The following is a 27,330-nucleotide window of genomic DNA, read 5'->3' on the forward strand; positions in this document are numbered from 1 at the left end:
TTTTTTTTTTTTTTTTTTTTTTTAAGATTTTATTTATTTTTTAGAGAGCGAGAGAGAAACAGCATGAGAGGGGCAAGGGTCAGAGGGAGAAGCAGGCTCCCCGCCGAGCCGGGAGCCCGATGTGGGACTCGATCCCAGGACCCTGGGATCATGACCTGGGCCGAAGGCAGACGCTTAACCATCTGAGCCACCCAGGCGCCCTAGTCCTGGAGGAGTTTAACAGTGAATCTGTAACACAGCTGCACTCTCTAATACGACAGCCATGAAACGTGGCTAGTCTGAATTGAGCTACGCTGTACCTATAAAATATACATCAGAATTCTAAGGCTTAGTGGGATAGTTTATGTTCTTCTATTCGTACTAACAATTTTTTATACCGATTACATGTTCAAATGATAATATCTCGAATGCATTGGTTTTAATAAAATATATCCCTAGAATTAGTTTCAAGGGTTTCATTTTACTTCTTTCAAGGTGGCTTCCGGAAAAATTTAAATTCCATTCACAGCTTGTATTCTGTTTCCACCGGACTGCACTCCACTGGAGTGTTGCCGACTTCTCAGACTGGCTTCCCTCTGATTGGAGCGATTCAAGGTAGTGAGGGGCCCACAGGCTTCTGGGGGCCTGGGGAGGATGGGGCAGCTTTCTAAGAGGCCAGTGAGGCCCAGGCAAATCTTTCTGGCTTCCCATTTCTGCTGAGGCCTTCCCATTCTTACTACCCCAGATCTGAGAGGACTTCACGTTAGCAAAGATTTTCCAGAGAGATCAGGAAAGAGCTGGTCTTAGAAAGATGATAAAGGTAAAGCCATTTGTACAAGGGAAAACAGAGGTAAAAAGGGAGTCAGTGGCTCCCAAAGGCATATTTATGCCTGAGGAGAAAGAACAGAGGCTTGGGGACAGATGCAGCTGAGTCCAAGTACTGGCTCCATGACTGGCTACCTGGGTGACCTGGGCTAGTTACGTCACCTCTTCAGCCTTCAGTTTTTGAGTCTGTGAACTGAGGATAGTTCTTGTCTCACAGGCTATTTGTTGAGAACTCCAGTAACAAAGTATATTAAGCAAGTATCTGCTTTGTAACAAAATCTCAAAGAACATTGATCTTTCTCCTGTTCTCTGATGGTGAATCTTTTAATTAGGCAGGTTGCTTTTTTAAAGTTATGAGAAGCCTGAAGTAAATAAGGTCTTTGGAAGGTCTACACATATGCTTGAGTTTCACAGTTGAGACCTAGGCTCAAATTTTCTTGTGCTGTTCCATAAGAGTTTAAAAAAAAAAGAAAATTTTCAAATGTAGAACAGATATACGCACAAGAGAAATACAAACAGAACTCAAGTAATGAATTTGACAATTGCCCTTCTGTGCAGTCGTGTTGGCGTATTTGGTTTTTGGGTCCAGGTATCATGAGCATCATCCACACTGTCTTCAGAGCAAGCATAAAGTGGGGGGCCCAGCATTCCTGACAGCAGTACTGGATTTGAGAAAGGCTCTTTTTTCTGTGCAGAGAATATTGCCTTTTGCATGGCTTATCACTCCTAGTTACTTCTTCAATACACAGCTAGTAAGAAAAGCACGAGGAGATCACTTACCAACGAACCATCCGTCATCACATTTTTCCATGACATCGACAATATCTCCATCTCGGAGTTCCAATTCATCATCATTCTGTGGTATATAGCTATATAATGCTTGGTAGCTAAATCTAAAAATGAGAGACATTGATTCAAACACTGATAGGATCAAATAATGAGTTTTTAAAGCCCAATTCTGTTAAATCGACACTTAGGTAGTGTTTCGTACTCATCAGTGGGGATGAAAGTATTTTACTGGCTATTTCCCTGACAGTGTAGCATCTGGGGAGATCCATTCAGTATATAATAAGGAAACGAAGACTGATGTCAGAGGATGGGAAGCCTCTGAGAAGCAAGGTTATGATCAGTCCTTTTATTTAGTTTCATTTGGTTACCATAGCTAAGCATTTTGTCTAGATGCCCCCTCTTTAAAGTTAACCAAGGCTTTTTCTTTCTTTCTTTCTTTTTTTTAAAGATTTTATTTATTTATTTGAGACAGAGAGAATGAGAGACAGAGAGCATGAGAGGGAGGAGGGTCAGAGGGAGAAGCAGACTCCTTGCTGAGCAGGGAGCCCGATGTGGGACTCCATCCCGGGACTCCAGGATCATGACCTGAGCCGAAGGCAGTCGCTTAACCAACTGAGCCATCCAGGCGCCCACCAAGGCTTTTTCTTAACATAGGAGAATGTATATAGATTATCAAGGATAATCTGAAGTTACTTAAGTCCAAAAAAAAAGAAGTTACTCAGGTCTAGAGATAGACACTATATTCTGGACATATACGTTGGAGAGCATAAAGCAATTGCTGTATATATATAAAATTGTTGCATTAATATAAAGATATAAAAAGTACATTCTAATTGCTTACCTTGAGTTTAATATGCTGATACATATTTCATTGTTTTTATTTTTTTAAAGTTTTTATTTATTCATTTAAGTAATCTCTATATCCAAAGTGAAGCTCAAACTCATGACCCCAAGATCAAGAGTCACACGTTCTTCTGACTGAGCCAGCCAGGAGGTGCCCCTCGTTAATTGTTTTTAAATGTGATGTCATTCTTCCAAAATTCTTGAAAGCTTTTTGCTTTCTTTCTATCCCAGTGATGTTTGGGAGTAAGATATTTACTTGTTAGTTGGCCTAAGGCAATCTGGTCTGTGCTGTTCTGTCTGTCCTGACAACAGCTCACTGGAGGAGGCTGACCTACTTGTAAAATCTGACAAGGAAAAGTTTGTTTTCATTTATTCCTTTGACAGATACTTAAGAAGCATCTACTATGCACTAGTTCACAATTCTGTGTACTTACTATTCTGAAACACAACAGTAGAGGGCAAAACTTTGCAAATGAGCCAACCATCTACCATTTCCAGTAGATGCCAGTGAATTCCAGTAAGTGGGCAAATGAGACTAGAAACAAGTAAGAGGAGCCAGTCCCCAGGAATGAGAGGTTCATTTTCCTCTGCTGAAACAAAGGGACCATTTAATTTTATACATTTATCCAAATGTATTGGTAATTCAGTAGATGGATCTGCCAGAAGGAAGTCTCCAATGAGGAATAAAGAGATGCAGATAGATTTCCAGTTGGTAAGCGAATACATTTTTGATGTTTCCATACTTGCCTGCTGTCTCCAACCAACTTGGACTCCTCAGAATGCCTTATCTTCCTCTTTACTTCCACTATGGCTGCCTTGGTAGCCTCAGCTCTGGGAAGTAACTCCTGATACCTGCTTCTCTATCCTCACTCCCAGACAGTAGAGACTGGGGGGTCAAGGTCCCAGAACCTTGCAGCTTGGGTCCCCCAGTCAGCTCTAATTTTGGATGGGCTTCATGCTGCTCAGTGCACCATTCCATTGAGTCCTTTCCCCACATGGGCCTTCTCTGAGTTCCCCAAACACACCATCTACCCTGGGTCTTTGCATGTGTGGTTTCCTCAGCTGGGAAGACCTTTTAGCTCTCAAATCCAGTTTGTCTTTCTTTCCTCCTTTCCTTTCTTTCCTTCCTCTCTCTCTCTTTCTAGCTTTCTTTCTGTAAGCTCTACATCCACATGGGGCTTGAACTCATGACCTGAAATCAAGTTGCATGCTTGATTTCACATGAAGGGTCATGTGTCTTTCAATGCTCATTCCAAATCTCTCTTCTTCTGGGAATGGAGTTTGCTCCTATATGCTTAAAACATAGGAGATATCCAATGATTTTTTTTTTTTTTAATGAGTGGGTCAACTCTATTTCTCTAGGCAGAACCAATGACCCCTTCCTCTATATTCCCACAACACTAGTACTGAAGCCAGTCAGCACTGCTCTCATTTGCCCCTGGATGGCAGTTCATTCTTTCCTGGTCTCTATCTCTTGGTAGTCTGTGACCTCCTTTATTCACCCACCCACCACCTGTTTCATGTTGGCTGATGGGAAACATGGCCTCAACTAGAAATCCTCAGAGAAGCCAGGGGTGACTTGTCCATTCCCCCAAGTAGCTGCCCCCACGCTTGGTCAATGACTCGTTCTCTAAAGCCAACAGTCTACTAAGAACGTGAGAAAGGAAGTTCGCCAAGTGTACTTACATATCTTGTGAGCTTTGACTCCTGTCTGGGGTGACTCTTCGCTGCTGGGCTTGAGGTTGCTGAGAAATGATTAAAGATGATTTATTGTCAGAAGGGGATACCTTGTGATGAAAGTCAAGGGGATGAGAAACAGTGCTGCAGTAATGAACAGATTTTTCGGCAATGTTTATGATCTCATTGCAAACTGCTTCCTGTGAGTGGCCCCGAGATATCCAGAAACCCCCAAAAAACAGTCAACATGGGGACAAAAAACAAAAAAACAAAAAGAAAAAAAAAGAAAGAGAGGAAGAGATGTAACATTCCAGACGAAGCACATAAGTCCAGGGAAACAACAGAGTTGAAGATCCAGGTTAAAAAAATAGATATTCCAGTAGTGGAGTGCAGGAGGGATCCAGGCGTAAGCATGGAAAAAACAGGTAAGATACAGAAGAATTTGGAATTTAGTATGAATATTAAAAATAAAGGCAGCAGCATAAAAGCCTGTAATTAGTAACTGTCACAAATGCAACAACTTAAGGATAGAAATGCAAGTATGGATCCCCAATCATGCACTAACCATTAATTTAATCCCACATGTAGGCAGAGTGCAAATATGGTCTCTAAACTCCTCTGCTTTCTGAGAGGGAAGGGGGTGGGCCTAACACTTCCCTCTAGCACAACCGCCATATAATTCTTGCAAATAATGGCTCTGTGAGTTAGCCAGGCATTACTCCAGTCGAGACTCTAGAAGTCAGTAAGGGTTCTCTTTAGAAAAGCTATAGGCATCTTACCACATAGCTCTTTTCAGATTCTGTGAGATCAGGTCCTGCTCTCAGTGAATGATGAGAAGGCTGTGATCACCAAGCAAATTGTAAGGGAGACATTTTAGCAGATGTCACATTGGAATGGATTCAAAATAAAAGTGTGAGCAAATACACGTACCACACCGTCACACTCCATGACGCCGGATACTCATGGCCTACGGCCATCGAGTTTCCATGACAACACGGTGGGTGCACAGGAGAAAATGCAATGTACAGAGTTAGAAGCATCCAGGCAATGAAATGGGAGGTTGGGAATATGAGCACAGTGAGTTGAGCATGAACACAGGGTCCCCAGATTGGCAGGAAAGAGACACAGAAGGGCTGTCTTAAGGAACAATTATGACCCTCCATAAACACACACATTGGTCCTTTTGCTCTCAGCTGGCAAAGCATCTATGGAAGGGCTGCTGAACCAAAAGCCAGTTTCAGTTTCTTGTCGACTGGAAGCCTCCTCTGGCAAAGCAGGCTCACAAAACTACCAGGTATGCCACACCCGCGTACTTGTGAAAACAAACAGAAATGCTTCTGAAAAACTCCTTGGTGATATCTGACGTATCAAACAAGACCGTTCCCCTGGAAAAGTCTGCACATGACACCCTCCAACCAGGAATGGGTTCAGGTATCTCACAGGGCAGAGCCTGCTTCCAGAAATAGGACTGGGTGTTCTGACGCGGCTGCAGAAATGAAACCACCACTCTTCACTCACCAGCTCAGGTATCACATGGTGACATGGAAACACCGGTGCGATTGTGGCCAAGCAGACCCGTTATTTAAAGTGGGTCTCCCATAGGATAGGCCAGGAAGAGTGTCTGGAATCATTTCCCTGAGAAAGGGTTCAATTCCAAGCTATAAGAAATCTCCCTACATAAATATTTGAAGAGCCATCCTTCTTGGAGAAACCCTCTCGGTAATGTGCACCAACAGCAACAAGCCAGGGTAACTCCAGGGCCTTCTAGAAGGGTGCTCAGATCTTGTGTATATGACCCACTTGATTCACAGAGAGGCCCAGAGAGGCCCGGGGCTTCCCCTGAGGTCACACAGCAAGCCAGTGGTAGATTTGTCTTCTGGATTCATTTACTGTCCCACTGGATCTTCTCTTTCATCCTTGGACCATTTCCCATGTCATTAAGAGTGCTCACTGGTTTTATTTTCCATGAGTCCTACAGAAACCCTGGAGATAGGCAGAACAGGGTTTATCATCCTGTTTGCCTTTAAAACCCAGGAAGCTGATGCCCAGGGGGTTTAGTTCATGCCCCAATGTCCCACAGCTAGCAAGAGGTCGAGCTGCTGGGCGGCCCCTCGCATGCCACCACACCATCCCCTCCCCTCGTGTTTAGCACATCTCGCAGGACCAACTTCCACCCCAGACATCACTTCTATATTCCTGTCCTTTTGGGAAACCTCTTCAAGTTCTCTAAACTTCTTCAAAATGGCAATCCTTTAAACCCTGGACTCTGGCAGGAGTAAAGGAAGAGCCAGAACTACAAGGGGCCTTTTCATGGTCCTTCTCCAATGTCTCAGGACCTGCTGGTCTTTGCCAGGTGACCTTGTGTGGCCCCACTCACCACCCACCCAGCCTCCGGGTCCAGGCTTCTGTGTAACAAAGGAGAGTAATGACACTTCAGTGACACTTGCTATGTGGGCTTTAATGTGGCAGAAGAAGGAAATGTATTCTGGGTGATCCCTCACAGGCAGATTGGGACAGGAGGGAAAAGTCTACAAGTGCGAGCTGTCCAGCGGAAGGGCTCCCAGGGGAGGAAGGGAGCCGCCGATCCCAGTGGCTGTGGAAGCCGAGGCTGGGCTATCACTTGGTGGCAGGCTGCGTGCGGCGCTGCTTCTCAACCTTCCGTGTGCTGCCATCACCTGGGGACCCTGTTAACATGCAGACTCCGACCGGACACACCTGGGGTGCATCCTGAGGCTCTACATTTTTTTATTTTTATTTTAAAAATTTTATTTAAATTCAATTAATTAACATATGGTGTATTATTGATTTCAGAGGTGAGGTCAGTGATTCATCAGTTGCGTGTAACACCCAGTGCTCATTCCATCCCGTGCCCTCGACACTCTACAGTTCTGTTGGTGATGCCCCTGAGGCTGGTCCACAGATCAATCTAGGGGACTAAGGCTGTAGAGCACCTTAATTATCCTTCACTGAGATTCTTTGGCTAGACTATGCCAAGACTGATCAGTGTGGGTCATACCTCATGAAAATGAAAGTTCTCATAATAACCAAAATATTGCCAAACTGCGCCTGGTGGCCTAATGACCTTGGGTCAAATGCAGGACAAAGAGAGGATGTGGACCACCTCTTCCCATGATGTCCATAGCTTACAGAAGTCCTGTAGCATCTTTCAATGAATTTAATCTAAAAGGAGTGACTAGAATCTATCATCAAGCAAATATTTGGTGCTTAAAAGAGGTTTGGTGCATCAGATATAGCAAAAAGGACCTGAATATTTTACTAGCTCTTTTTTGCAAAGCACCTAAAAACAAACAAACAACAGCTTTCAAAGCACACAGAGATCCGTTACCTCATCTGACTTTTACACTAACCTTTTGACTTAGGTGGAAAAGGAATTTTAAGGCTCAAGGAAGTGTGAAGATTTACACAGGGTGACAAAGCCACCGAATACTGAGTCCTCAGTGTCTAACCAACATACACCACCTTCCTCTCGAGTCCCGCTGGGACAGCTATGACCATAGCAACACCTGGCTTCTGCCCTTTGTGACAAGAGATGCGGTCGCTTCTCTTCCTGAATACTTTTTCTTTATGTAAAAGGTACAGTGTGCGGTAATAGATATGGTCCAGTCCTTAACTCAAGGATGCACAGTACCGGAAGGGATACTAACCCAGCTAATATCTTCCTTGGTCTCAGGCCATATCCAAATCAGAGCATAATCGTCATCATCGGCTTCACATCTAGACAAAGTTGACATCTAGTACAAACTTAAGTCATCCCCGAGAGGTAAGGATGATTGGACTCTGTACTCAGAGTTTGTGGAATGAAGGACAAAAGCAAGATAAACATTTATCCTATTAGCTAAGATTCAATTTCTTCCTGTTTGAAATGCATTCCTTACATTTATTTATTTATTTATTTTTAAAAAGATTTTTATTTATTTATTTGACAGAGAGAGAGATAGTGAGAGCAGGAACACAAGCAGGGGGAGTGGGAGAGGGAGAAGCAGGCTTCCTGCCGGGCAGGGAGCCCGATATGGGACTCGATCTGGGGACCCTGGGATCATGACCTGAGGTGAAGGCAGACGCTTAACGACTGAGCCACCCAGGTGCCCCATTCCTTACATTTAAATCGAACATTTCATATAGTTGGGATAGAAACCAGTTTTGGGGGAGGTGTGTGTGGCATGTGGACCCTCAGGGGAGATGGAGACCACTGATACCCGAGGCAGGGATTCGCCCTTCACTTTGAAGGCTATTTACCTTCAGATTTTTTTCCTTTGGCATATATTTTTCTCTCCCTGGCCCCATTTTATTTTATTTTATTTTATTTTAGCAAGAGAGCGAGCACGAGCGGGGAGACAGGCAGAGGGAGAGGGAGAAGCAGGCTCCCCACTGAGCAGGGGACTGATGTGGGACTAGATCCCAGCACCCCGGGATCATGACCTGAGCTGAAGGCAGACGCTTAACCAACTGAGCCACCCAGGTGCCCCTCCCCGGCCCCATTTCTAACTGTGTATAGCTTTCTATATCTCTTCCTCTGAACCTATGCTGTCTAATATGGTAGCCAATAACACTTGAGATATGGCCAGTATGAAATGTACTGTAAGTGTAAAAATACATACTGGATTTCAAACAGCATAAAATATAGACTGTAAACTATATCAATAATTAGATTGATTATATCCTATTACATAATTATATTAATAGTTTAAATACTACTTTAGATATGTTGGACTAAATAAAATATATTGTTAAAATTAATTTCACTTATTCCATCTTACTGTAACCAGAAAAGTTTAAATTACATATGTGATTTACATTATATTCCTACTGGATGGTGCTGCTCTGAACCCTCCCCTGCCTGTACTTAAGGCTAAAAGTAGACAAAGTTCTAACTACGACCTCATCCAGGGTTAAGAATAAAGAGAGTATTATCTTATGCCAAGTACATTTCAAACTCTTGGAGATACACACCAACTTTTCTTTTTTTCCACATGTTTAGAAAAACAGCCATCAGCCCAACACACACACACACAGGCTGCACTACCCCCACCCCCCCTACACCTGACAGCAAGCAGGGGATAGTTGCTGATCTGGAAACTGCTTTGCATCCATATTTGCACACACACTCACAAACTGTCCCCCTTGGCCTGGAGTGCTGGTTTTATTCTCTCCAAGTGAGCAATCCTGCATGAATCCTTGCTCTGTTGCCTTTCTATCTGCAGTTCACAGAAGACCCCCAGGACTGTGACCCTGGCCCCCCCGGGGGCTATTAATCCCTCTGGATCCATGAAACACCTCGTGCCACCAAGGAGTTAGTAAGCGTTCTCTTCCAGCTTTGGGTGTGTGCCAAAGCCTTGAAACCCCAAATAAACTCTCCACAGGGTAAAGAACAGCAGGAAGTCCTGGAGATGTGAACAAGATGTGAACAAGGACCTCAACCTCAGAGTGGCCCAAGCCCCCGGAAGCATCACAGGTCCCTTCTGCCCTCCTACCCCCCCCACCCCGCCCCCAGCCCCAGTCTGCTCAGAGACGACATTCCTCAACCCACTGCACACACCTATCTTGTCATCTGCTCAGACCCTACCCCACCTCTCTTTCTGGTGACCCATACTGGCGCCCAGGGGGAGACCAGACTGGGTGCAAGGAAAACTGGGTTCCAGGCCAGGCTATGACACTAATTCATTGTCTTTTGAGCAAAATGTTGAATTTCTCTGGATTTCAAATTCTTAGTAAAATAAGGATTGGACATGATTTACATAAACATCCTTTTCGGCTCCGAGGTTCTAACATAAGGGTCAGAGTGCATGCATCCTATGACTTGAGAACTAGGGTCTGGGGGTGGGGGGGGCAGGGGCTGACCTGGCTTAAGAACGGGGCACCGCACTCATGGCCCCCTGAGGACTGAGTAGAGGGCTTCTGACTGCAGCCTCTAGATGTGGATGGAGGGCTTCCTCTGGCAGTTTGTGGGAGGCGAGGGGTTGCCCTGCATGGTGGCAGATTTGCAGCTCCGGGAACACCACAGGCAAATGGCCAGAGGAGCCGGAGGCCTGAATGATTCGGGCTCCTGGCTTTCGGCTCTAGAACACCTCCACGGGACCCTTACAACAGGACCAAGTTCTCCCTGAGCTTATTAAGAAAAAGATCCCAGCTTAAACATAAAACAAATTACAGCCGATCAGTTCAACTGTTTCCCACCTAGATACAATGCCCTTGCAGACTGCTCCTCAGAGAACACGTTACTTTGTCGTAACTCGAATCTGATTACAACGCTAAACTCAAATGCTCACCCTTCTCGTCATGGTCTGTAGTGTGTGGTCTGTTTCCTTCCTAAAGTAATCAGAGGAGAAATGGCAAATATGTATTCAAAGATGAAGAAAGCAAAAACTTTCCAAGAGGACACCTTCATACTCAAGGTGAGAGAGAACAGGGAGAAGCACTAAGTTACAGAATGCAAATTCTCAGTTTTCTAAATTCCAGATTTGTGAACACAAAGTGGAAGGATTCTTCCAGCTTATCTTCTACTTTCTTTTCCTCCCTGCCCCCCCCCCCCCACCTCCATCTTCCTCTCTTAGGTGGAATGGGGTAGGAGGATAAAGCAAACTGCTTCTGTTTCTTTGCCCTGTTACCTCAGCATCACGTAACAGGTATTTACTGAGTCCCAGTGACAGGCTCTGTGCTGGGCGGGTTCATCTCCACGGCCTCTCATTTCATCCTCATAACTCAACAAGGTGGTCCACATTTACCTCACCCTACAAAACTAAGACCCAACATGTGTGAGTTGGGAACTGAAGAGCCAGGATGTGAACCCCGGGCTCTCAGACCCCGAGCCCTGGGCATCCTGCTACACCCTGATTCTGAGCTTGAGCTCTGCCCGAGGGACACATGAGAGTAGCTGGAGAGGTCACTGATCAGGAGGTCGCCTCAGGAGGTACTCTGTAGCTGGCATGACGGTTGCTACCATTGCTCCTAACACCTTTTGAGGGGTGGACACTTCAACTTGAGGTCTTAGTTCCCTACCTCAGGTGTTGAGAGAACACCTGCTGGTTATTTTTGGAACTGCAGCCAACGCCTCTCCCCATCCTGTAAATTGTTATTCGAGATTTCCTTTCTGAGTGAGTCAAAGGAAAACATTTCCATCTTAATTCCCATGCTCAAAGCAGGACTATGTCTTTGTTACCTTTCTGGGAACAAAGCTAGTTTCCACACAGTAAGGGGCATTCCCTCTGAATCCGCCAAAGCCTGTTTCTGTCATCACCTGAGCATTCTCTCCTCGCCTTTCTCTAAGGCTGTGCAGTTTGATCTGGTGCTTCTCAGACGCTTTGAGGACACACGGCTTTCCTGAATACTGATTTTATTGTTGACTGGCTTCCTTCCCTTTGGGACTCAAACAAATATCACAAAAGTTTTTGTCACTTTTCTCAACTCATCATAAAAGTAGAATAGACTAGGGGCTCTTGACCTGGGGGGCACGGACTCCCAGGAAGCTTTCGGATGGACTCAGGTGTGGATCTCCTAAAACTTGATGCAAAATCGTGTGTGTGCTCCCCTCGTCGTCCCCAGACTACTGGCCCAGAGTCCTCAGCTGACCTCAGATTCTCAAAAGTTCTGTGATCTAGAAAAGGTTACGAGTCACTGGAGTAGATGATTTGTAAAGACTCTTTTTAATTCAGAAATTCTATGAGGATCTCTCATGCCAATTGTAGGAACTCTTGCTGCTGATGCCAGTCAGCAAACGGTGCCTCTCTCTTGGGAAAGCTCAGTCAACAGTTGATAATGCTAATGACTGAGATTTGTAAGATGATCTTCCCCTTCACGGTCTTGATCACCCTAATCCTTCTTGGCCAAAATGATGCCCGACAGAATCCAAGAATTTGGTTGATAATTCTGAACTCTTGGGCATTTTGCTTGTATGCATGTTTTTGTCCTAGTACACCCCCCAAACCAGGGGAAAACTTTTCATTTTTCAATTGTGAAGGTCTGAAGGTTCAATAATAAACCCCCTACTTAAAATTTTGCATTTGTTCCTTCTTTCCCCTTTTATTCACACAGGATTTTTAGCTAATCATAAAACATCAATGCTAAAAAGACCTTCAGTTCTCTTGTCTATATCTTTTGTTTATGGATGAGGAAGCTCCCAGAGAAAGGAAGTGATTCATCCGAAGACACACAGCGGGCCAAAAGCAGCGCCGGGCCAGAGGCCGGGGATCCCGACTTCCAGCACAGTGCTCTCCCCACGACATCGTGGTTCCCCTAAACACCCCCTGCCCTTCCTTTACGCCTTCCACTGTCTAAAGAACACACACCTAAAAACATGAGCAACTGACCCAATGTGATTTCAGTCTGGGAGTCTACAAAGGAGTGAAAAGCCAAAGCCTTTCACCAGTGTTCATCCACCCACAGAGCGTTGGGGGAGGCAGGGGTAGGGCTGGACAGGTGACGAAGGGGGGAGGAAGCAGCCACGCAGGGACTTAGCACCAAATAGGGAAGTTTGACAACTGATTCACAAGGGGCACGTGACTGTGAGGAAGGTGACTGGACGTTGCTGGTGGGTGTCTACGTGCTTCCCAGATCTACTCCCAGCCCCTTCCCCAGATCCCCTCTTCCAGCCACCTGTGGACCTCCTAAGCCTCACCCAAAACTCACAATTCCCCGTGCCCCCTTTCCTGTTCCCACCTGTGGGTCTTGGCTGGGTTATTTGCTTGCCTTAATTGACACCCTCTTGCTGTTCGCCTATTACAAACCTCCCTGTGCTTGAAAGCCCCATGTCAAATGCCACTTTGCTTTACAAAGTCTACCAGACTGCCACCTTCTCCCTCCTGTTGCTTATTCTTTCTCATCTTGAACCTTCAGGGTGAACTGACTCTCCTTCCCTGTCCGCATTATAATTATATATATAATAATATGTATATTATTATATATATAATTATCTTAACCGCTCTCTGCAATGGAGATCATACATAGCTTTAATTGGGGTCAGTCACTTTTTTATCTCTTGTTTCACTCAACAAGTATTTATTGAGTACCTTCCAAATATGAGGTGTCATGGTCCCTGACCTTAGGGCGCTCACACTCTAATGGCGACACAGACAAGTGAAGGTAAGAAGACAATAGAGCTGAGATCCCCCAAATCAGGTGCCAGGGCCGTGGATGCACAAAGTCAGAGCACTTAACCCAGTCTTGCAGGGGTAGGGGGAAGCAGTCAGGAGGCGCTTCCTGGAAGAAGTAACATTTAAGTGGAGAAGTGAAGGACAGGTGGGAATTATCGAGGCAAGCCAGCAGGGAGGCTGTGGAAGGCGAAGCTGGCTTGCTGTCTGAAATGGCCAGATCACATGAGGCCTTCGATATATTAGCAATGAAAGCAGAAAAGATCCTAACATTTTAGAATGTCTTTTCATTTAAGGTACCCCGCTAAATTCCCTCTACTTACTGGTCAGATAGTCAACCTAGCATCTTAACAACTCTCACAAAATTGAACTTTTGTTCAGTTCCCCACAGCAAGGAGAACAGTGACTGGCGATTTTCCTGATCACACACGCTGGAGTGCATTTATCCAAATAAGTGACAGAGCCTGAGGCCACAGCAAGCTGACAGGCCACCAAAGAACAGTTGTCCCTGAAGTCCTTTCCATCTTTAGCTCTGTCACCCCAAGAGGGCCTCAAGGGGCAGGGAGCTTCTGCAGGTCCCCCTTCCGTGAGTGGCTGGCTCCTGTTCCCAGTCACAGGAGAGGAAAAGTAGAGGGGTTGCGCGGGAGGTGTGGGGGCAGGGGCCCCCTTCACACAACCTTCCAGCTCTCAGCAGGGAGCAAGGCCGGGGCCAGGGCCGGGCGCACCCATGGAGAAGGACTGGCGCTGGAAGAGCAGGAGAAAGGGCGGGGACAGGAAGTGGTACACTCGGGTTCTGGAGGCCCACCAATTTTCAACGGGCCTGTCTTTCCATGTTGCCAGTTACCTCCCCCGCCCCCCCATCCCCCATTAGGAAGCGGGAAGTATATACCCCTCAACTCACCCGGAGTTCCCGCACTATGCGCACTTCCTGTACACACTGGGTCCTGGAATTGGGCTGTGCTGATGACTCACGGCCGACAATAATGAGGTCTCCAGGCACCGTGGGCTGACTTAGGACGTTTACAGAACTGTTCCCACATCAGAGACATTGAATTCTTTTCAGCTAGCCCTTTCACCATCTCTCCCCAACCAACTGTTCTTTGCTTAGCTGGACACACCCTTCTCTTCCTCCTGGAGCGCACATTCCAGGAGCACCTGCTCTGGGACCAGGCAAGGCCTTCCCCAGGTTCTGCTATTTTCCCTAGGCCCCACGCTCAGAGCTGGAGAAACAATCCACTTTATGGAGCCTTCCCACAGGCCGGCCACCACTCTTAGCTCATTTAATCCTTACAACTACCCTCTGAAGGAGAGACCACTTTTACTCCTACTTTGCACAGAGAAGACTGTAGCTCGCTGGCCTGGTTATTTATCACTATCCCACACTGCTCTTCCCGTGGAAAGCGATTTTCTGCTCCTAACCATTACGCTGGGGCCGGAGGTCCGGCCTCGTCTGTGTCTCAGGCCTCTGAGCTCCGGTGGTCTTCGAGCACTTCTCTGTCACTGCAGTCACGATGCCGCTGTGCCTGTCTTGTTGCTGGAACACAGGCTCCTCCAGAGCAGGGAGGCACTGACCCCAGTCCCCTGCCCTGCTACAGAGTGGTGTCTACAGGCCCGAAATAAATACTTGTTGAGTGACTTTAGAGAAAAACTAGGATGGCAGGTCTGAGGATCAAGCATAGTCTACTGTGGGCATTGTACATAGTAAACAATAAATGAGGCTTCTTCAAGAATTCCATCTGATACTAAAGGCATTCTAGAATGTTCTCCGTTCCACAAGCAGCTCCAGATCGCCCAACATGGAAAGCTGCCAAAGTGCTGACCACGTTCTGTTCCCAGTCCCTGGCATGGGGTATTTCATATGCATTACTCTGTGGAACCCTCTCAACCACGCTGTGAACCTGTTTTACAGGTGAGGCTCAGAGAGGGGAAGTGACTCCCCAGTCACAGACGCTAAGAGGTGAACCGGCATTCAACCCCAGCTACTTTGGAGAAACTGCCCGAAGTCTTTGACTTTTAGGGTACTAAATAGCACTGCCAAAATTAGAATCATGACCTAATTACCACGTTTGTCCTCATCCCCATCCCCAATTTTTCAGCCCTCAAAACACCCTGAGGCCACTTTGGTCCTTGAAATCTTTGTAGCTGACCCAGAGAGAAAATGGGACAGTCACCTAAAAACCTGGGGTGCCCATTCCAGGACCCTGTACCTGCTGGGGCCCCAGCACTGGGTCTGCATGCACCTCCTTAGGACCAAAATGCATTTGTTCATCAGGGAACAGAAGCCCTGTGCTCCCACACGAACACAAGACGGGACGGAGACCTGACAGAGCTGAGCGCTGGTAGAGCACCATGGGTTACGGACACAAAGTGCAGCTCACACCAAACCAACCACACGGAGCCATACTGAAGCCTGGTGTTCTCAGCTGTGTTAGAGCAAACCGAGGGAAGTCTCTAAGGCATGAATGGACCTGAGGAAGGCCTTCCTTCTCGTGGGGCTTTGGCACCAGGCCAGGAGGCACCCAAAGTGGGAGTGACTTCTGAATCGCCTCAAGAGGCCAGAGTGCTGTCCTTTGCCTCCAACTGTCCCCAGCCTGGTACCTTAATCGATGGCCCCTCCGTTCCCTCCTGGGTACTCTTTCTGCCCCCAAGGCAAGCGAAGGGCTCTCACCAGCATCCACGGGGCCGCGGTAGACGGGCCACGGGTGAGACGTCCAGCCCACCCTGCCAAGGCACATGCGGTCACGCTGCAGGCCTACCTGGCTTACAGCACTCCGAACGGCCCTCCTCTTAGCCTGCTCGCCACCTCTATGCAGGTCTGTCTGCTCAGCCTCCCTTCCCGGCAAAGGGCTACCCGGGGGCCTGCCGGGCCGGCTCTCCTCGGGCGCGTGGAGATCTGAGAGTCTCTGTTCCGAGCTCAGGCACCTGACCACGTCTGAAGGTCTCAAGCAGCTCTTCTTAGAGATCTTGGGTGCTCCGGGGTATCTCTCACCTGCCTCCCGCTCTGCTCTCCTCTCACACTGTCCGCGCTCTTCTCGCCTCGGCTGCCGCTTACCCTGGCTGCTAAAGGCGTTGCTGAGCTCCGAGATGACCCTATCAGAGCTCCCCGGCAGCAGCTGAGAGAAGCTATCCTGGCGGGCACCTGGCAGTGGCACGTGGACACCACTGGCCCCGTTGACGTGAAGGGAGGCGGGGGCACCACGTGCCAAGGAGGCAGCTTTGTGGGGGGGAGGCAGGGCCAGCGGAGAAGCCATCGAGCGTGGGGTGGAAAGATCAGACCAGCTCGAATGGGGAAGGCTGAGAGACAGAGAGGAACCGGGCCTCGCCCACGAGGCGAGGTGGTCGGTGTCATAGACAGAAGTCTCCGGCAGAGGAGGCAGGGGTGGGGTCAGGGCCAGAGGCCGCCTGCCTGGGACCCCAACAGTCAGGGAGATCCACTCAGAGGTGACAGCGTGCATCTCGGGGGACAGGGCTCGATGGGAGTGGGGCAGGGATGAGGGGGCTGGCATGATGAGCTTGCTGTGACTGGCAAACTTAAAAAGAAAAGGAGAGAGAGGAAAACAAAGGAAAGAAGCAAAAGGTACAAGTATCAGCATAAAGAAGACAGGAGGAAAATAATCACAAGGGATATACAAAGAGGAATGAAATGCGGAGGACGAGGACACTCTGGTGTCCAAGAAAATGAAATCGTTTGGTTAGGTTGGAGAGAAAGTGGGATGTGGGTGCATGCGTGTGTGTGTGCCGGTGGTGGAGGAGGGGCGGGCGAAGTGAGTGGAACAGAGATGGGAGAAAGGGGCCCATTGGGGCGGTTACAGATGGCGCTGGCCGGTTTGCAGAATCAGACTTTCAGAGGGACACACTGGAAGGCCCCCATCCTACCCCACCCCACCCCAACCCCGCTGCCACCGAAGAGGCCCTGACCCACCAGCACGAAGGAAAAAAGGTGCCCTGCCACTGCCCTGCCCCTTCTTCGGGCTTTTGTTCTCTCTAGAGTTCTCAGCAAAGAGCCTTCCAGAGAGCGAAAAATCTCGCTGAGTTACTCGAATTACTACGAAGCAGAATGGCCTGTGCTGACCCCACGCCCTCTCCCCGTGAGATTGCAGGAGATGGATCTCGCTGTGCAGGAGCCCCGGGTCAGCCCATCTAATGCTTCCTGCCAGGAACCATCCCTGGGGTCAGGGGTGGGCAGGTGGGAGAGGAGGAAATAATGAGAGGATGACAGAAAAGAGGCACCACCCAAGTGTCACCCGAGTCCAGGTCCGGGTCCTGCTCTCACGCCTCTGGCCATTCTCCCTACAACTTACCATGGTGGTATGGTCAGTGGTCTTCACAGGAAGTCACCCCACCATGCCTCTTCTGAACCCAAGGTCCTAATTCTTTCTTGGCTTTGGGGAAGTGGGGATTGGTTTGGAATAATTCTATTTTTTAAAACAAGTCTGTTCATAATTAATGTTTAGGGATGCAAACATCTTACTATGCCTATAAACCTACTTCTTCTCGGCCCAGTGTAGACAGAGATGCTGTACGTTCCTTTCCCAGCCTGGTTCTTGCTTGCAAAGAATACCCTGGATCTGGTCCATATGTCTGAGGATGAGAATGTGAAATTCTCTCTTTCAATCTTTGCCTTCTGCAGGCCAGCCTTGACCAAAAAGATGATGAAGAGAACCATCCTGGGTCATGGTGTCTATGGGACACTGGTGGTCGCCAGACAACCAGCTTCCCCTAGGGGAGGCTGCTCCTATACAGTTTTGGACCAACTGCTAAAGTCTCTCATTTCTCTTGCCCTTATCATCTTATCCCCAGAGCCATCACCTTAAGCTCTTTCTTTTCCCCACGATCATAGTTCTTCCTCCCAAGTTCTCGAAACGCGTCATTTGTATGCATGGCAACAAACCCTGGTGTGTATCCTCTGCATTACTGCAGATGGTTCCTAATCACAGTGCTGCAGAATCACCCCCGAGAGGCTGTGTGCCATCAGCATTGTGGATTGGTCGGGAGGAATGTGAAGACCCGGGACGAGAAGCTTAGGTACCTGTGGGCTCACGGTGCCACTACGACTCGGGGAGGAGGAGAAAGGCAGGTCGATGTAATCCACGGGGTTTTTCACCAGGGGCCGCTTGATCACGTCCACGTAGGTGATGGGGAAGATGCCTTGCCGGGACGTCCCTGGGATCCTCCCTTCGTACCAGTTCTCGTCCACCTGTCGCAGCAGCATGATCCTCTCACCCTGCAAGATACGGCAAGGAAGGGTCCTTGTGCCACCACGCCTCGGCAGGTCTGAGGCCCCTGCCTGCACCCTGTGCCATCCTTCATTGTTTATCACATCCTTTGTTCAGAAAAACCTTCCTTGCTAGACCCGGATAAAATCCGTGTCATGGAGATGAGGTGCTGACAGGAGAGCTACCTGGAGGCCGAGAAGTGAAGCTTAGTTTCTAAATATTACAGTAAAGGAGAAGGTCAGAGTCATCCCCCCTAACCAGCAGCCAGATGGAGGGGTTTTGCCTCATTTATCACAAAATTGATATCCAAGTTTCTCTAAAGCAAAGGTTTTGGAGCGTTATCTTTTTTTTTCTTCCTTTTCAGCACTTTGTTTTTCCCCTGCACCACTCCAGAAAAGTAAAAACACAAACATTAAGCAGCAAACTAGTATTACCCAGAAGATGATCTCTCGGGGTAACCACAGTTAATATTTTGATATATGTATTTCCCAGATTTAATTCTGTTCATGTGAATTAGACTTGCACGTATTTTTTTACTTACGAAAACTGAGTATGCACTGTATTCCCCTTTCCAACCTTCTTTTTCACCCTTTATGACATAGAACGAACCTCCTTCTTTATCAACAAATAGAATTCTACAGTTTTAATCCTATTGCAGCAACAGCATAAGGCCCCATTGCAGGCCGTTCTATTGTACACACATATAATGACTCAATTACTGGTCTCCTGATATTGGGCATGAAGGGTGATTCTCTTTTCCGTATGGTAGTTCATCTTTCTCTAAGGCATGTGTTCATTTCCCTAAATCCTCACTAAAATTAGTAACTAATAACTTCAGTAAAGCCAGAGAGATCTGACACGGGAAGAGAGCATCTGATCGCAGGGAAGAAGGGCATCCCTGCACAGCTCACTTGTGTGCAAAGCGAGCACACTGAGCTCCCTGAGGGCACCGACTAGATGCCATGCATCATGCTGTGGGCTTCACAGAGGTGGTTTCCTTGAATCCTCTTAAAACAGCTCTAAGAGAGGGTCATTTATCTTCATTTTACAGATGATCAAAGGGCGGCTTGGAAAAGTCTTTAACTCCCCAAAAGTTGACTTTTGGCTTCAAAGGACTTGCTCTTCTTCACTGGGCCAAAGGAGTACGTCGTAAAACCTAGTCACAACCACGTTTCACATCATTGGATGCTCAAAAAATGTTGGCTGAAGAGTCTTAAGACTCCAGAAATACTGCCATTAGTCAGTGAACTTAATGTTAATTAAACCCTGACAAAGCCTAGGGTTTACTTTTTAAATGCCTCACCTCAGAAAATTCTCCAGCTGCCCTTCATGCAACCCTTGATGGGGCACATCTCTCGGGCACAGTGACGGTACCAAGAGACTAGTATGGTATGTATGGGACGCCGTCCCATATGCCGTGACGCCCCCTCCCCGAGAGAACAGGGCCATCCAAACAGAGCCCCAGGGCTGAGAAGAGAGGGCGCTTACCTTCCTGAAGGACATTTCTACTTGCGTATCACCATTAAAGTTGAACTTAGCGATAGCTTCTCCATATTCCAAGACCTGCACCGATGCCAACTTCTTGGGCTGAGCCTTCTCAGCGGGAGGAAGAAGCTGAGAAAGGGAAAGAGGCCGAGGAGAAGGAGAAGAGAAGAAAGCGAGGGGATAAGAGCAAGGGAGGAAACAAACAGACAAAAAACACAAGTTCTTGGTAAGCGAGTGGTGCTTTGGGCATGACCGGGCTCTTCTGTGGAAAGAGAAGGAGGGATGGTACCTCGATGTAGGTGCGCGGGAAGATCCCCACCCGGCCGTGATGCTCTCCTTCATACCAGTTCTGATCAATCTGCTTGTAGATGTACACAACGTCCCCCTTCTGCAGAGGAAGCTCCCTGTCGACAGAAGGTCAGAGCGTGTTAGCAGAGGTCTCAAAATGTGTAAGATGAAGACACTCCATTTTTTAGCAAAAGGAGACTCTGAGTGAGGTCAAAGGGGACAAATGATAGAAGAGGGGCCTCCATATTCGGAAGGGAGAACCCCACTCTTCAGGAAGTTACATCCCTTTTGGCATCCTTCCAGTCTTCTGGGGGATGGATAACTTTCAAAAGGACTCCCCACTCCAAAGTGCTCACAGGCCATGTGAGTCTGTTGTGGTTTTCTCAATGTATTTTTTGTGAATGCTGGTCTTATGCTCAGAATATTTATGCAGCACGTAACAATGCACCCAGTAGTCTCAACTGATGTCCAGTAAATGATGATAAACATTTCCCTGTAGATACTTTCGGGGTCTTCACTATGCTCCTTCTATGCCCTGGCAAGGCATGCTTTCATTGCTTGAAATGACCCTCAAATTACTTGTGATAGACTGACATCCTTGTGTCCTTCCATCCAGTCAGCCAGCCAGCCACCCACCACATCACCCTCCACCCGTCCGTCTACTATCATGCAGTAGAAAAGCTCTTATTTCAAGGCAGATCTGGGTTAAAAACCCAGTTATATCATTTACTAGCTCTGAGACCTGGGGCGAGATACGTAATCTCTCTGAGATACTTTATCTGAAAATAGGAGCTAACTCAGAGTTGCTGGAAAAATGTAGCAACAAACTGCAAGTAAATCACCCAGCACGGTGCCTGTTACAGAGTTAGCACTCAGGAAATGGGAATTCACTACTTCCTTTTCAACATGGGAAAGGAACCTTGGAAAGAAAAGCGGATTTTCCTTAAAATGTTCTTCATGTATTTTTGCAACTTTTCTATGTCCATCCATCCCTTTGCTGGCCTTAATAATGATGCTGTTAACCTCTAACCAGGGCTCCTTTAAAAAAAAAAAAAGATGAAAAAAATAAATTATAAGCAAAATAAGGATAACAATTGTAGCTTGAGTTTTTTGAATTAAAAAAAAAATGATCTAGATCTTTTCCATTTGCATCCAACCAAAAGCAATGGAAAGAAAGGCTCTGACTGCAGTTTGGAGGGGGTGGGCCTGTCTCCTCTGCAGTGCCAGGAAGCCGCTCGGGTATGTGAGGGGCGCCGGCTAAACAATGGGGGCACATCTGGAAGACTTTACCCCGAGTCCTCACTGTGCTGAGTGCAAGAACAAGGCAGCCTTTGTGGTGTCGCACTGACAGACAAGGTTCTAATCCTGAGGAGGCCCGGGGAGGGGATCTAGGGCATTTGTCTCTGTAAGAGAGAATGCTTTTGGCCAGGTTTTTGCTATAGCTCTCCTTGGGGGTGTCTGAATCCCCTCTTCTCTTTAGCCCCCAAGCACGGACACGTGGATGTGCAGGACCCTCAGCATATCCACCCCTGCTGAAGGTCTGTGCGCTCCACGCTCTCCCACCCTCGGTGACCCACAGGTGTAGAGGCAGCTGGGAGTGTCATGGCCCCCGTGGTGAGCAAGGAGGACAACAGCTTGTGGGGGGCTGAGAGGTCTGCAGTCATCCTTCCTGCACTGCGGACCACATGCCCATCTCCCAAAGAACCACAGCGCAAGGTCTGGTGGTAATGAGGTTCCAGAAGCACTAATACGATATACTTCAGGCCTTTCCTGGAGTATCACCATGTATATTATCAGCACAGGAGAGGCTCAGAGAAGTCCTGCGGGTAAGAAACCTGTTTAACTTTGTTCACTCGAGTGCTCCTACAGGACACTTTTTTGAGTAACATACTATGGAGAAAAGTAGAACCCAGTGATTAAAGATGTTTAGAAGACTCAAGTCAATGGATCTGTCCTTTACTCTTTTAAAAAAAAGTTGTATTAACTTTTCTGGGAGGGAGCAAGGGGTAATAACAGCATGGAGCCAGGAGGTAGACTCCTTTCTCCAACATTAGCACCATTTTAATTCTTTTTTTATTTAGAGAGAGAGTGTGTGGGGCATGGGGAGGAGCAGAGGGAGAGGGAGAGAGAGAATCTTAAGCAGGCTCCACGCCCAGTGGGGAGCCCGACGTGGGGCTCAATCTCACGACCCTGAGATCATGACCTGCCCCAAAATTAAGAGTTGGATGCTTAACTGACTGAGCCACCCAGGCACCCCCAGCTTATCACTGGTGACAATTCTGTCTCAATCAGCCTTCTCTAAGTTGCTCTAAGGAAAAAACTGTTGTATGATTATCATCACAATACCTCTCTCAGTTCAAAGGAAAACATGGTCATGGACCTCTCTCAATTCAAAGGAAAAAGGGGGAAAAGGTACTGTTTGGTTAAACTAAAAATTAATTTATAGAACTCTGTTATCTTCTCTCTGGTTAAAAAGAAGGGGCGGGGGGAGATGCTGACTTTTGCTACATTATGCAAAATGTTTTAGATCTATTACCTCAGCTGCCCTGCAAGAGTGGCATTTTTTGTGTCCATTTTATAAATGAGGAAATTTGAGGTGGAGGTTGGTGACTTGCTCACTGTCACAGAGACAGTAAGGGGCCCAGTCACGACTCAAACACAGGACTTCCTGACTCTAGAGCCCATCTGTCCAGCACACTAGACTGCTGCCTCTTGTTAGCTGATGAGCTAAAGGACTGGAGTAATTACAATCAAACCCAACATACCAGAATTTGTGCCTAGGTCTGGAGACTGTGGCCTGGTCACTCATTTTGTGTTGGAGGAGATCAGATTCATGGCTGAGTAGCCTTCTCCATGGCATTACTCAGTGTCCAGTGATGGAGAGCTTCCCCTCTCATCACCACGAATGGAGATGTGGAGCCTCCCATCAGCAGGGCAATGGGATGGCTGCTGGTTATTGCTACCAATGGCAACTCATGGCCCACTTTAATCCATAATTAGATAGGAAGTGAGCAGGTTCCTTGTAGAACCCAGGCTTGCTAGCATTTTCCAAATTTCATCCCATGGAATAGAAAGGCTTCCTGGTCATCTAAAATTAGATAACACTGGGTTAAATGAGCTAACCAGGTTTCTTCATCGAGGGCCTTCTAGAGCCATCACCAATAGCAAAGTCTCTGTGGGAAGAAGGGGGCATAGGAGATATTGACAATGTGCGGTGATTCCTAGACTCACCGCTAGGATGGAAGACTTTTTTTGAGAAGTATTTTATGGAGCTAGCCCTTTGAGGAACATACTGCTTTCGTGTGGGTTCCCACAACCACTGAATGTCATAAGATGTTGTAGCAAAACTAATGAAGTTACCATTCTAGATACTGGTTCTGGTTCCTGCCATAGAAAGAGTGGGTCAGATCGAGCCACCACTTCATCAAGCAAACAGAGTCCCTGGATAGGAGGCGGCAGGGTGGCACAGTGGTAGGAGCCCAGGCTCTGGCACCAAGCTGCCAGGGTTTGAACCCCCTGCATCTATCACTGACCAGCTTGGGCAAGCTCCTTAACCTCACAGCCTCTCGGTTTCCCCATTAGTATAACGGGGATAACAACAGCACCAACCCCAGAGGGTTCTGGTGATGGCTGAATCAGTTACCATATGCAAGTAACTTGAATGGTGCTTGGCACGTAGTAAACTCTATAAATTATTGTTTTTAATCATCCTTGTTGTTCTCCATCTCTACAAGTGAGCTGTGTTTCAAAGAGGCAGTTGTAACAACAAATTGTAGTACTTACTTTAGAGTCTGAGCCTTAAAGTCAAATTTGGCTCTGGCAGGTCTCATCTAAACACAAGAAACAGTGAAAATTTAAAATCACAATTTATGTACAATGAAAAGGACACATTTTTCACAAGTTTCCAGAAAGCAAAGCAGAAAAATTCACTCTAACTAGTTCATTCTGGTGGAGAAATCTGGGCAAAATTCCACTCATCTGACCTCAGCAGAACACTAGATGAATGTTTGATCAACTATGTCATGCATGAGAACCTCCCTAAGGAGGGCCAGATTTGGGGAAGAGAGGTTTCAAAAAGTCCCAAAGCTGAAGCGCTGGTTCCCCAAAGCTGACCATGGCTACTAAAAACAACACATACACACACCAGTCGGCCAGAAGTCCTCAGACATTCCTACTCTTTGGGGGACAGCTCCTATTCTCCTGACTTAAATTATGATCTGCAAGTGGACGACACCCTGATTCACCTCTCACATCATCTTTGACTCTGTAGATTTCTCCCGGCCTGTGAGATCATCCCCAAAGCCAGACAAAGTGAGCCCTGAGTTCATTTTCTTTCTCCAAAGCTTCCTTTCCTTTTGGGTAGCCCTCTCCTTCTGGACCCCCAGGCCTGGAAGCCCTCCTCAGACTCCAGTTCCTCAAGTCTGTCACTCAGTCATACCAACCCTCCCTCCAGAACCCTCCACAAGCATGCTCAGGTCTGACCTCTAGCTCCTACACACACAAAGCTTCCTTTGACTTTGTGTTCTCTTCACTTTCATCTACTGTCACTCAGGAGCACAAATAACATTCCTCAAATACTTCTGTCCATCACTTCCTTGCTTTGAAGTTGGCTGAGGCTCTCAAGTATCCCTCAGATCAAATCTCAATTCCTGACGTGGGTTAAGGTCTTTGGGTAATTTCTCCCCAATTTCACATACTTTCTCTTCAATATTAGAGGACAAAGCAGAGGGGGAAAATGGGAGACTCGGTGAGAAAAAAAAAAAAAAAAAGGTATTTAAAAGCTCCATCAAGGGGCGCCTGGGTGGCTTAGTTGTTAAGCGTCTGCCTTCAGCTCAGGTCATGATCCCGGGGTCCTGGGATCGAGCCCCGCATTGGGCTCCCTGCTTGGCGGGAAGCCTGCTTCTCCCTCTCCCACTCCCCTTAAGCTTGTGTTCCTGCTCTTGCTATCTCTCTCTGTCAAATAAATAAAATCTTAAAAAAATAAAAGCTCCATCAAGCTTAGTTTTAGGTCCAAAACCCCTCAGTGATATGTCCCTTATTAGCAGGCTCCTCAAGCTGGTATCTTGTAGGGATTTTCTTAAGGGTGGTGAATTCCCCACAGGAATTTATTTTTGCATTTTCATGTTGATGTTTTGCCTCTATCCATCTGCTCATATATGTATTAGAGGTCAACTGAATGACTACTTTACAGTCCTTGCCACACAATTTCAATGCCTGCATTTGTGTCTGTCTGTGACCGAAGAGCACAATTTAGTAGTCGTAAGCAAAAAAGAAAAGAGCGGGTGTGGAGTTAATGATAAACGACACGTTCAAAAGAGAAGGCCAGATAACCAACATTGTAAGGACAAAAATTTCACAGTGATTTCAACTGAAAAAAAAAAAAAAAAAAAGATGGTCGTTACCCAAGGACAACCAGCTGTAGAGCTGTGGGAACTTTAAAAAATGTATACCAAACAGCACCATATTCACACTTTGTGTGGCAACTGAGTTCAGGCAAAGGGCTTTCACCTGTCGGTTAAATTAATTAAGTTTTACAGGTGTGTCATTAACTATTTGTAAATTGGCTTAGGCCAATACTGGGGATTGGTGAAAACAAATTTTTTTTCCCATTAATCAGAATCCATATGTTACTCAGAGTTGAGAAAAACACTGATTCCATGGAACTGTTCAGACATATCCTGAGTCATCGTTGCCTACGCAAAGTAGCATCTCCCTCTTTACCTGCCTGTCTCCCTGAGGCCCAACCCATCTCCCCACCCCAGCTCCCACAGCACAGACCGCGGTCACGAGGGTGCCTCCCCCGCTGGACTCCCAGCTTCCCAAGGGCACAGTCTGGGTCCTATTTCTGCCTCCACACGGGGTCTTGCACAGAATTACTGGTCACCCACATTGTACTCAGTGGGGCTGGAGTACATCTACATAGCCCTGTGCACCTGGGACTTGTTGGTCTCTGTTCTCCCATGTCTGTCAGCCAACATCCAGGGCAGTGATTCTCAAAGTGGGGTCTCTAAACTGGCATTATCAACATCACCTGGGAACTGGCTAGAAGGGCAATCCTTGGGCCTCACCGCAGAATTAGAGTATTTGTGGATGGGGCCCAACAATCTGTATTTTAACAAGCCCCCAGGAGATTCTGATGAGCACCCAAGTTTGAGAATCACTGCTCTGGAAGGGAGGCAGGGAGAGTTAGGCAGCTTGCCTGCCTCTCTCCAAGGTTGTTCTGCCCCAGCTACGTTTCTGTGTGCATGTTCCTATACATGGATCTATGCAGCCCTATGGCGCCTTGCGCTCCCCTCTTCCCCATCACTAGCAAGCGGGTAGGCCTGTGAATGAGGATAATCCATCACCAGAGCCTTCGGAACAGGGTGGTTCTGAGGAGCTGGAATGCTGAGGGCTGGGGGCTGCCTTTCCCTTGCGTCGGAGTTACCCCTGCTAACTTCTGCCTCTTCCTTATTATTTCTTTCTCTCCATCACCACAGAGTGTCCTTCCCTTTCCCTGCTTTTCTTTCATTCTGGTTCTCTTTTCTCTCTGTCACAGAGAGACATTTCTTTAAAAACAAAACAAAAACCAAACCATTTGAGAATAGCCAGTGTCTCTGTCACTCAAAGGGTAGAAACATGAATATCAATCCCCTATTACACTGATTTATAAATCTGTATATGCTTTGGTGTCACTCCCCCAGCTCCCTACCTCCCAAGCCCCAGACACACACACTTCCCTAGAAGGAGCTAATCCTTAGGGAACCAGTTAGGGTCCCATGGCAAAACATACTCTGACGCAAGCAGCAGTGTTTGGCCGGCATAAGAATTTCAACATGTTGGCCTGAGTGCAGGAGGCCAAGGCCTGCATAAAATCGCTTCAAAGGTTTGTGCTTTCTTCATGCCTTTTATAATATTAAGTTTTGTAATCTCAGCTGAGAAATGTCAAAATTAAGGGAACAAATGAAATGTCTCTCAGAGAGCCCTCTTCCCCTCCATGGGCATATCCTAACCACAAAACCCCCTGGGTTTCAAAATTTTTCAGTGAGGCTCTAGCACTACTAAACACCTTATTCAACTAATTCATCATACGATACCGAGCGGCAATATTCTTCTCTGATATTTCGGGACCTGGGTAAATGGCG

At 47.1% G+C, this 27,330-nt stretch overlaps 1 protein-coding gene across 32 annotated transcripts in view; it reads right to left on the bottom strand.

Annotated features, from left to right (window-relative positions):
* Positions 1 to 27,330, bottom strand: part of SORBS1 (sorbin and SH3 domain containing 1) — a 227,050-nt gene that overhangs the window by 5,001 nt on the left and 194,719 nt on the right. For 16 of the 32 annotated variants that reach the window (XM_035025662.1, XM_035025683.1, XM_035025694.1 and 13 more), the window contains 6 exons: positions 23,990 to 24,036; positions 20,208 to 20,322; positions 19,922 to 20,047; positions 18,247 to 18,441; positions 4,123 to 4,181; positions 1,585 to 1,697 (listed from right to left, as the gene is read on the bottom strand). In XM_035025662.1, the coding sequence (XP_034881553.1) occupies positions 1,585 to 1,697; positions 4,123 to 4,181; positions 18,247 to 18,441; positions 19,922 to 20,047; positions 20,208 to 20,322; positions 23,990 to 24,036 (655 nt within the window). Of the gene's footprint in view, positions 1 to 1,584; positions 1,698 to 4,122; positions 4,182 to 4,892; positions 4,953 to 15,973; positions 16,748 to 18,246; positions 18,442 to 19,921; positions 20,048 to 20,207; positions 20,323 to 23,989; positions 24,037 to 27,330 lie in introns of all 32 variants that reach the window. The other 16 variants (XM_035025550.1, XM_035025593.1, XM_035025559.1 and 13 more) reach the window with 3 other exon arrangements.

Source organism: Mirounga leonina, unplaced genomic scaffold (genome assembly GCF_011800145.1).
Source record: "Mirounga leonina isolate KUSES-001 unplaced genomic scaffold, KU_Mleo_1.0 Mir_114, whole genome shotgun sequence".
In the NCBI taxonomy this organism is placed as follows: domain Eukaryota; kingdom Metazoa; phylum Chordata; class Mammalia; order Carnivora; family Phocidae; genus Mirounga; species Mirounga leonina.